Source organism: Trachinotus anak, unplaced genomic scaffold (assembly GCF_046630095.1).
Source record: "Trachinotus anak isolate AG129_WGS33_773 ecotype Australia unplaced genomic scaffold, CSIRO_AGI_Tana_v1 ptg000051l, whole genome shotgun sequence".
Taxonomy (NCBI): Eukaryota; Metazoa; Chordata; class Actinopteri; order Carangiformes; family Carangidae; genus Trachinotus; species Trachinotus anak.
In genome coordinates, this window is record NW_027273902.1 from 193,899 (window position 1) to 205,000 (window position 11,102).

The 11,102-nt window shown below is 42.9% G+C and overlaps 1 protein-coding gene across 3 annotated transcripts in view; it reads right to left on the reverse strand.

The window, feature by feature from the left end:
* Positions 1–1,013: 1,013 nt before the first annotated feature.
* Positions 1,014–11,102, reverse strand: part of plagl2 (pleiomorphic adenoma gene-like 2) — a 37,016-nt gene continuing 26,927 nt past the window's right edge. For 2 of the 3 annotated variants that reach the window (XM_071473376.1, XM_071473377.1), the window contains 3 exons: positions 10,479–10,605; positions 9,898–10,394; positions 1,014–7,521 (listed from right to left, as the gene is read on the reverse strand). In XM_071473376.1, the coding sequence (XP_071329477.1) occupies positions 6,036–7,521; positions 9,898–10,238 (1,827 nt within the window). In that variant the 5' untranslated portion in view covers positions 10,239–10,394; positions 10,479–10,605 and the 3' untranslated portion in view covers positions 1,014–6,035. Of the gene's footprint in view, positions 7,522–9,556; positions 9,630–9,897; positions 10,395–10,478; positions 10,606–11,102 lie in introns of those variants that run through there. The other variant, XM_071473378.1, reaches the window with a different exon arrangement.

Sequence of the window (11,102 nt, forward strand, 5' to 3'; positions counted from 1 at the left end):
GTATCACAGTGACAAAATGGTCCCGCTGGACCGGGGCTAGCTGGTTAGCATGCTAATATCAGTAGAAGAAAAGAAGAGACAGAAAGAAGCAAAACAAAAGTTAACATTGTTGTTGCTGTCCACCTCTGGAGACAGCTCTTAGACAGCTGTTCATGCTAACATTTGCTATGTAGCAATAGTAAAACTTACAAAAAGCTCCTTTAAGTTTATAAAATACCAAAACTAATGTGAAATGGCCTCAGCTGTGCTCAGTGTTTAATGCCAGTGGCAAATGTCAGCATGCTAACATGCTAAACACTCCCTGCTAAACATCAGCACATTAGCATTGTCACTGTGACGCATTAGCTCAGAGGACTGCTAGCATAGCTGAAGACTCTTAGTCTTGTTAATAACTGTGTCTGACAAAAAAAGCCGATTTGGTTTTCACATTGTAATTTTTTTAATGTAATAAAATAAAATAAATTTCATGGGAACGCTCAACAGTGGTGAGTCCTTCGCAGACGGACGTCACATTCTTTCATTTAAATGAGGCAGGAATTCAAAGAAAAACTCATCTGAAAATCAACACTAATAACTAAGCCTTGGATAGATAGATAGATAGATAGATAGATAGATAGATAGATAGATAGATAGATAGATAGATAGATAGATAGATAGATAAAATACTTTAGAAATTATTAGGAAATTTCAGAACAGTAAAAACAAAGTGTTGCCTTTTTATTTCCCAACTAAGGTCTAAGGACTAAGAAAAAAGTTCAAGTCTTCTCCACGTTGCCAGGAATAAAATTCAAATGGGCCCCTAGAATCCTAACATCAACCTAAAAACTAAACATTTCAATGAAAATACAGAGGACATGAGCACAGTGTCCACCATGGTGTGAGGTCTAAACGCCACCCAACAGTTTAAATGATACTCATTAATGGCTTTTATTTTTATGCTGTTCTCTTGTGGAAGAGTTTTACATTTTGCAGAAGAAGAAAGTCTTTGAAATAAAAAAAGAATGCAAAGAGGGTATGAAACTGCTGGTTTGTCTTTTAATCATTTCAACATAACACATGACAACTCAAAGATACACTGTACTGTACAATAAGTCAATAGTTCTGTTGTTGTGTTCATCATCTCTTTGGATCAACCAATATACAAATCTGTCACTTTTACATTGCAGCAACTGATTGCATGTGAGATATGTAACAAAAAAAGCAAGACTTCTCAATTTCTTTCTTTCTCCAAAGCACATCATTTATATAATTCTCCCTGTAGTTGATAAACTCCATGCTATATAAAATAGTGTAAGTGAATGCAAATATTCTATTTTCGTTCACCTTTTTTCACCTTTTTTATTCCAGAGGTGGCTGTAATAGCAAGTGATAAAAAATAAAGGGCTATGTCACTAAACGAGATACACAAAGAAGTTGGAATGCAAGACTTACATTAAGCTAGAAATATATAAAACTACATGTGGATGTTGCCTGCATCAGACAGTACCCAGTTTCTTACTAAAAGCAAAAAAGAGAGCGAGAGAGAGAGAGAGAGAGAGAGAGAGAGAGAGAGAGAGAGCATTATTAAAATCAAATCAGTTTTTTCAGGCTTAAACTGATTAACAAATTCCCTTAAAATTTGTGTGTTCTGCACCTACTAGTAAAGAGGAAAAGGTGAGGATAAGTGCATCCCTAGTAGGTGCAGGCCGAGGTAATGGATCTACAGCCAAGCCAAGGAACGGAACAACACCACTGTCAGAGGTCGGGGGGAAGTGTTTCAGAGTCACGCTGAATCAGTATCAGCTTTTTGTGTTAGTTCTTTCTATGGAAGCCTGTTTCTGTCAAAAACAGAGAAATAATTATGAAAACTAGAGCAAAAGGATGAATTACAATTATGATACTAAGGCAAAATATAGACTTTGTGAGTCAGGACAATTAAAATTTTACTTAGTTTCACATAATTTGACAACTTTATTTTTAATGTTGCAGGTCAAGTTAATGATCTTAGCTTTTGTTAACTTATGCCTTAGTATTTCATAATTTTAGCTTAATGACTGAAAATTTTGACCATGTAAGTTTGAACTTTGACTTAATATCTCATGATCCTGACTTAGTTTTTCTTAATTATAACTTCATAAGTGGAACTTTTCATGTTTTTTTGTTGTTTCTTTCTCTAAGAGGCTTCCATACAGATCGGGGTACGAGTCCAGAAACAGGGTCTATTTTCCCAGAGTGATCCCACCATGAAAAAGACCGACCCAGTCCTGGGTCACAGAACTTCACCAGTATGAGCTTGGGTTGTACAACAGTCGTCAGATCTGCTGTTGTCTGTTTCACAGGTACAAGCCCCGACCACACTCTTACTTTGTCTTAAAAAATCTGAACTCATTAATTTAACATTAATTTAAAGCCACATTTACTCACAATGAAAATCATTCACATGTGAGTGGTCACAGCAGGAAACGGCTCCGGTAGCAGAGGCGACCCGCTCAGTGACAGTGGCTGCTCTAAGTGCTATAATTTGGGGTCACTCCTGACTTCATTCCTGTTCAGTAACGTGGTCTAAAAATGACCTGCCTCTGCTGAAGCTGCGTTTCATTGGCAGGTTGTGGTCAGGCTGTGGCTTCCACACTCTCCTGAAAACACTTGTTCCTCACCACCTCAGAGTAAGAGACATGTTGCTGCTGTTCTCTTCAAGCACTCGGCCGTAGAGTTTGATTAGATAAATTTATGAGAAAGAGGCAAAGCTGGTTACCCAAAAACAAAAAACAAGTCTCAAAGGAGAAGGGGCAGAGGGTCTTATGTAAAAGGATATTAGTGAAAAGTCTATCAAAAATACTGTTATTCTTTTGGAGAAGAGAAATACGCAAAGGTTGATAAAGTCTACACATCAAACTAATGGCACATACATGTACAGGATCAATACAAAATTAAAAACATATGAACATATAAGCTGAAATTTTAAAAGAAAAAAATACTCTTTTTTTAAAGGTTGAAAGTGCTAGAATTCAGATTAGCTCACAGAAACCCAGGGAGGACAAACTTAAAACATGCCAAAAGCTTTTTCTTTACTCTTTTTTTTAGGACTAAATGAATATTTGCTACAGAAATATAAATGCTCAATTTGATTGCTACAAATCTGGCTTAAGCCAAAAGGATTTTTCTTAAAAGCAACTTTTTTGAAGCTCATAGTTAAGATCAAATTTGAATCTTGCTTCTTTTTTTATATATCATGTCAGAAAGGTGCCAAAAGCAATTTTTTAGGATCAATGAAACATTTGATCATTTTACAAGGGTCATCATCAAAATAATGACCTCCCAGGGGGAAGACTAATGAAAGTAAAATAGGTTTCAAATTAGTTCAGAACTCAGAATGTAAAATCTATGATTTTAGCTATGAAGTTGTGATTCAACAGTCAGACTGTGGGGAAGCTTTTCCAACATCAGTGCTCGCTGATTCTGAATTTTCAGCTGCTCCTACCTTCACCTGTCTAACACACAGGGGCCAACAGCTGCTCGTCGTCGGGGATTCATATCCTACAGTATAAAAATTCAGATTACACTTGTAGCATTTTGTAACAAGCAATTGTGCAAAAATGTAGTTTCTTCTCCCCAGGTTTTGGTAAGAAAAATAAAACAAATAAAAATGAGGTGATGTGTTGTGTTGTTTTTCGAGGTCCTGTTTTATACAAACAGAAAAATAATATATCATATGACAACAAACAAAACAAATATATGACTAGAAGCGATACCCCAAGTGGTGCAGTCAGTCCTGTGTCCCCTGTGCTTTGAATGTCAAAGCCGGGATTCAGTGACTGCGTTCTTCCAGGTATCGCCATATTCAGACCCTTTTCCTTTGACTCTACAAAAGCAGCTGAGAGAAGAGGAGGGGAGGGTACGGGGGGGTGGGCGCCGGGGGCTGATGAACACTTTGTCGGTTCTGTTTGTGCATGTTTTCAGCTCGCTGTCCATCTTGCAAAAAAAAAAAAAAAAGTTGAAATGTTCTAGTGGTCTACAGTTGTCGTCCATCAGCAACCGTAGCTAAAAGCAGCAATATGTATTTGATTTTCTTTTTTTATGTGCTGTTTTCCTGTTTTTTCTTTTCTTTGTTCGTTTTTAACGTTTTAGTGAGGGCGGGGCTCGCTTGTGGCTCGATGACTTACTAAAGGCCAAGTTCAACGGGTCTTCTTCTACGACCGGAACGACATTTACGCACCAAATATGCACGATGCAGGAGCTCAGCCCCGTGTGAACTTATGGATACGCCGGGTGTGTTGGTCACGCCACAGACAGAACATTAGATAAAGAGCACCTATTTCACTTTGAGGCTGAGGTTAACTTTGGGCTCAGGTTTTTATAGGCTGGTGGTGAAGGGTTAGAAAGGCTCTACACTCTGAGCTGAGGTTCCACCGCAGCACAGGGGTTACTGTTCATACTCCATCAGATCAATCAGAAATTCATAGGCATCCATGTCAGCATCCCTATGACACAATCTACCTAGTTCATATCCTATGTGATTAATTAAGCCACTAACAGCCTCTATAGATATTTCTCCTCCACAGTTCTGATTCCACTACACTAACTCAAGTACATGTAAAGGTAAAGATTGGATATGACAGAGAAAGCTTAAGGGAAAAAGCTAATACTTCATCCATTTGTTTGATCAAAAAATGCAAGATACACACAAATGTAAACCTGCCAGACATCAAAACATCATCACTTAGTTTTAATACGTCTACCTAAAATACACCTTACTGAGATAAAAGCAATTATAATATTCATTTTTGAGATATTTCGTACACTGCAATAACATTCTTTAACACATTTTCCTCATCTGTCACTGTAATTCTTGTTTTTTTTTGCCATTCACATATGTCAGGGTTCATCATTACCATGATGATGATGAGTAAAGATGTGTCTGAGTTATGTTCTAAAAATAGAGCCTATGTTTCAAATACGTCGTTATCGTGGGCACTTTTAAAGATGAACTGTTAGAAGGAAGAGGAGCGTCCTCACTAGAGAGGCCAGGTGGATTCTGGGTCTCGTGAGGAGGAAGCCTCTGTCTCAGGCAGTGAAAACCTCTCGAGGAAGGAGACTCCTGCAGGTGAAGTGCCTTCTGCTACAAAAAAGTGCTTCTCTTGTGGAAGTTAAAAAAGCCAGCATGATAAAACCTCATTGTCAACCAACTCACACACAGACGCAGGTCTGTGTTTTTTATTTAGTGAACTATTTTTATTCAAACTGACCTGACTCCAGGAGCAAATCAGTTTGTTACAAGAAAATAACTGGGACTTACGTCTAATTTTTTTTCTTATCTAAAGAGCACTTTTTTTAGAGTCGGGGTCTCTTTCGTGGCTCTGGCCTTGCTGTTTGAAGGAGGATTTTAGAGTTAAGGTTCATTCGTTGACTCAACGTCGATCTCTTCCTTTACTGACCTCTCTCCTTTCAGACGCTCAGGTTTTAGAGCAGGTGAGTCAAAACTCAAGATGAGACACGTTCTACCATCTTCTTACATTTGGAAAGGAAAAATAAAGTAAAACAAAATATCCACTTCAAACTATATTTTTTTCTGGGTCACAACAAGACAGACAATCTTCACTAAAAATTATCTTTGATTTTTTTTCTTTTTTAAATTATTACATTATAAAGTATGCAGTACCACGCCTTTTGGCCTACTGATCCTGCCTTCTATACTACTAAATAGGGGATGGAAGGGGGATAAAAGGGGAAGTAAATGGAAATTTAAAAAAAAAGGGTTAATACATCATTATAACTATAGGATAGGAAAAAAAAGCCCAAATAAAAGCTGCTTCAACTTATTTGCTCACCTTTTCCTTTTTGCTCAAAGGGGTTTAACTTCCTTTTCAGGCTCAATCAAAAGCTTTTGTGCGCTTTCATTTAAGGCTTCTAAGTGTTTATTTATTCTAATTCTCCAACTTTGTTGATCAGGCTCTGAAAAGAGCCACAGCCTGAAACATCCAGGCTGAGCTGCGCTGAACTGAGGCTGGTGTGGAGGCCATCTTGGCTAGGCAGGCCTGGGCCCAGGACCAGCCCTCTCACTGGAAGGCCTGGTGGAAGCGAGGCAGTGTGGTGGTACTAAGGCTGGAGCTGAACACCGGGGGGAGGGGGTGCAGGGGTCCGAGGCCCAGACCCCCACTGGAGCTCTGCTGCTCCTGAGGTTGCGGTTGCAAAGAGGTAAGAGGTGCCGTGGCGACGGCAGCTGCTGCCGCGGCGACTGCTGCAGCGTGGGGCTCGGCAGCGTGCAGAGATGAGGAAGAAGAGGAGGAAGAAGAGGAGGAGGTCGCAGATGAGGTGTAGCCCATCACCAGACCTCCCGTGCTCATGGGGGCACTGTAGGGGGGCAGGTTGAGGGGCAGGAACCCCAGCAGGTGGGAGAAGTCCATGTTAGCAGCACACAGAGACTCAGCGATCACCGCAGGGCTCTTGGACAGGAGGGGATCCCCGCAAAGCTCATCCGTCAGGCCCGAGGTGGGCTCCAGTCCGTCCTTGGGGGGCGAGGCAGCAGCGTGGGGCTCTGCAGAGGGAACCAGGTCTGGCAAGCCACCCTGCAGATCCATGAGGAAGCTCTCCATCTCCACTTTCAAGGGCTTGTCCAGCAGGTATGAGGTAGATCCCAGCTGGTATTTGGGGGCAGGCTGGGGCTGGTGCTGCTGCTGGGGAGCCGGAGGCTGGTGGTGGGGGGGCAGTGGAGGGGAATGGTGGTGGTGGTGATGGTGGTGATGATGGTGGTGGTGATGGGAGTGTGGGTGAAGAGGTCCAGGGGACTCCATGTGACAGCCCATGCCCATAGCTGCAGACAAGGAGCTGGGCATTAGGGACGGGTGTGGGTGACCCACCCCCGTATTAGACATCGCCTGGAGATGGTGGGGGTTGTACATCCCCATTGGAAAAGGGGCACCACTGGGGAACGGTTTGCCCATCATGGGGTCTTTGTTGGGACCCATGCTGCACATCATGGGGCTAAGCTCCTCCTTCACAGCGCAGGGCGGTGACCCGGAGGCTAAAAGCCCTAACATGTCCGGAGGCTCCGTCTTGATCTTCAGCAGCTCCTGCGAGTGGCTCTTCTTCACGTGGCGCGTCAGGTGGTCCTTCCTGCCAAAACGCTGGGCACAGTACTGGCATAGGAAGTCCTTGCGGCCTGTGTGGACCACCATGTGTCGTCTCACATCCTTCCGTGTGTAGAAACGCCGGTCGCAGTGGTCGCACGGGTGCTTCTTCTCCTTGGTGCCACCAGAAGACTTCCCAGAGTGGCTCTTGAGGTGCTCCAGGAGAATAGGCGTGCTCTCGTAGCTCTGCATGCAGACTTTACAGGTCAGATCACCTGCCGTGGCAGAGTGCATGGCCACATGGCGCTTATATCCCAGCTTGGTGTTGTAGTGCTTCCCACACTCCTCACACTTGAAGGCCTCCTTGTTGGGATCATGGGTCTGCAGGTGGTTTTTCAGGTGGTCTTTGCGGTGGAACATTTTCTCACAGAATGAGCACTGATGGGTCTTCTGTGGAGAGTGTGTGGCCATATGCCTGCAGAGGAGCACAGAGACACAGATATGAATAGTGAGGGAGTTTCAGGAGAGTAGTTATCCAGCAGTGTGCATGTTAAAGTGAGGCATGAATTCCTTTGTGTCCATATACATATATGAGTCACAGTGGTTTACAGTCAGGACCCAAAATGGGTTTTGGAACCACTTCCTGTGAGTCACTGGATTCCAAACATCCTGGTATGTTGATGAGTTTGAGTCATTTAAACCTGAATTGATTGAATTTGGCAACAAGCTGAAAAAACAACACTGACATCTTATCACATTATAACAGTGAAAGAAAGACAAGCAGTGTTTGTCCAGTTAAAGCTAAAAATGGACATAAATTAGAACGATACTGAAGTGATATCTCTCCTTACATCTGATCTCAGAACAGCTTTCTGTCCTTTTTATATACAGTCTATGTTTCTGTCCCATAAAGGATCTGATGCCTGTTTGCTTCCATCATGTGATTTACTGCCCTCTGGTGGCAGCAGCAGGGTATTGTCCCTGAAGCTAGTTTGACTTCCAGCCGTTGTATCTTGTTTCTGTTATTGTCGTTGGTGTGAGCGAGTCCTGTTGACAGAGACTGGAGCTTCATGTGGAGGTTTGATCACTGAGGATCCTCCTGGGTCTTTGACTGGTGATTAGCTACAGACAAAGATAGTCTATGCAGAAGATAATGAATTACAGGGAGCGCAAGTGGTAAAAAATAGTATACACTTCCAGTCTCCTGAGTGGGCGTGGGTGTGGGTGTGGCTGCTTGTTCATGTCAAAGTATAACAATATTACAATACTAGATACAGTTTTGAATTTCCACCTGATTTTGCCGCTCGTTTTTATCCAGTAGCTTCACATGTGATCAACCCAGAACAATCATATCAGTCTAACAACTCTCTCTATTTTCAGTTCCATGATAATCATAGTAATGATATTATTAAGCTAAGAAATATGAGTTTTATTGCAGTTCAAACTTTTAATTCATGGTTTCACTTCTAAACCTCTGTGGTTGTAAAACGTTGTGTGCAGCAGTGAAACAGACCAGAACCGACAGAGGGAAGAGATCTGTGTGGTGAGAGCTCGAGAGATTTGTTACTGAGACACAGACAAGTCTGAATAAAGTTCATTTTCTCCTGATCTGTCGTCTGGAAATTTACATTTTAATGTCAAAATGTTGTGAAGTTCTGTGGCTTGTAAAAAATGGATGTGGGGCAGAAGAATCATAATCTGTGATCACGTTCACAACTGTCTCTGCTGCAGCTAAAGTGAGCTTCTACTTCAGCTTCTACTGTACTGAGATCAGTTATGATATTACAGCATCATGCACATGTGCAGACATGTGTGGATTCTAAACCTGCGCATTAAACGTGAAGAGGCAGCAGCAAGAAAACGAGAAAATGACACTGATTTATCATCAGTGTGTGAAGATCTGCAGCAAGTTTGAGACTGAATATTGTTACAGGAGAGAGAGAGAGAGAGAGAGAGGTGAGGCAGTGACCAGAGCAGAGAGTTAGCTCGTCAGTTAGCAGTTAGCAGTGTAGCTGTGAACGTAGCAGTGTGATGTTTGTTCACTTCAGGCTGTTTGTCAGTAAATAAAAGCTACGACTCCTCAGACTGAAGTTCCTGCGTCTCTGAGCTTCAGCTACAGTCCAGAGGATGAGCCAGGAAGATTAACAACACTGAGGCGGGAAAATACTGGATTCTACATTGTCACTGTGTCATTGTCAGTTAATGGTAAATATGCTGAAGAGTAACATAGATGAGATTTTAGATATTTTTCCTCTATACTGCAGATTTGATCAGTTTAGTGTCAGTTCAGAAGAACAATCCTGAAACACAACCTGTTCAGACAGGAAGGAGAAAGGTGAAGATGTCCAGACAGAGCAGGTTTGATTCGCTGTTGTCATGAAAAGGTTTGTTTTAATGCCACTGCATTATAAAGCCTATGTGTCAAATGAATTAGCAAACAGCAGCTAATTTAAGCATCAAGCAGATACAGAGAAACATCATCATTCATCTGGAGTCATGTTCTTCTCCACCTGATGAGTCTCAGTCACATGTTCCAGCAGGACAATGTTCAGTGGGTTCATCAGAGCTTTCTCACTGAAACGGCTGTGGAACCAAAACCAGAACAATGAGCTGAAAGACACTAAAACTGTTACTAGAGCTAAAGAGAGCTGCAGATTTTCTGCGGGTTAGTTCCTAACATCAACCCTCTTTCACTTATAACTACTCATGTGAGTCATTTTCTGAAGATCAAGAACTTCTTGTTCAGGTTCATATTTGCTGACTGGGGGATTGTGAGACAGCTGCAGACGCCTTACATCACACTGTGTTTAAAAGGATGTGAAGTGAGTAAAGTCATCAAGGTTAATTATACCTGAAGAGTTTGTATTTGGAGCTGAAGGCCTTGGGACAGTGCGGCTGCGAGCAGTGGAAGGGTTTCTCTCCCGTGTGACTCAAGGCGTGGACCTGCAGCTTCTCCTGTGAGGTGAACAGAGCCCCGCACACCAAACACTCGCTCCCGCTCGCTCTCCCTACCTCCCCTCCTTCCTCCTCCCTCTCCTTCTCTCTATCTTTCCCCCTCTCTTGCTCTCTCTCTCTCTCTGTCCGTGGCAGCGGGGCGGCGCTCCCAAACAGCTTGGCGGCAGTCCGTCGTCCCTCTTCCTCCGGCGTCAGTGCGGTAATACGGTGTGAGGCATCAGCGGCAGCAGCTGCCATGGCAGCCCTAGAGTGCCGCTGCCATGAAAATTCACTTGTGGCTCCCCTGCCTTGCAGGCTCAACGCGGGAAGTTGCAGGGGGGGTGTCGAAAAAGAAGGCGACTGGTTCACAGGAAGGGCCGATGATCCAACAGTAACATCCAGGTACGTCACAATCTGTGGTGAGACAGAAGGTACACTGACTGTTTTCAGGTGTGTGGCAACACTGAACATGTGTTTCCTGGAACGCCTCGTTTTTACCTGATGAATCTCACAGACTCTGCTTCAGTCGCTCCTCTCCTGCTCTCTCAGGGTCTCTCCTCCTCACCCAGTCCCAACAGCTATGGTTGGCAGTGAGTGGGAAATACTGCTCTGCATCTTCACTGATCTGTGAGAGGAGCAAATATGACAATGAACCATCTCCATCCCATAATGCAACAGGCTTGACCGGAGTCACAGGCTGAGATTGAAAAGTGAAAATGATCTCCCCTCTGAGACCCTCTCCTCCACCTTGATGAAAAACATCATGAGGTGATCGAAAGGTGTGAAGGAGAGATCATAAGGACTGAGGGGAGGAATCTGACTGTACTGACAACAGGTTTTTTAAACTAACTTTATTTACAACACACGGGTAATAACTCCTCCTCTCCTCACCACGACAACCAGGAAACAGGAGAAAAGAGCCAAACAACATTTATGTGTATAGTATTTAGTTAAAATGATGTTGTTGACTATAAATTCAGTATTTTTCATGATGACTCCTGACTGACTGGATCCAAAGAGAAGGCAGATCAGTCGGTCAAAAGTCAGTCGGTCACAGATGGTCAAACTACAACGGTGCATCACTTTAAATGTCACTGCAGCAAGTAAGTAGGAGATAAGATA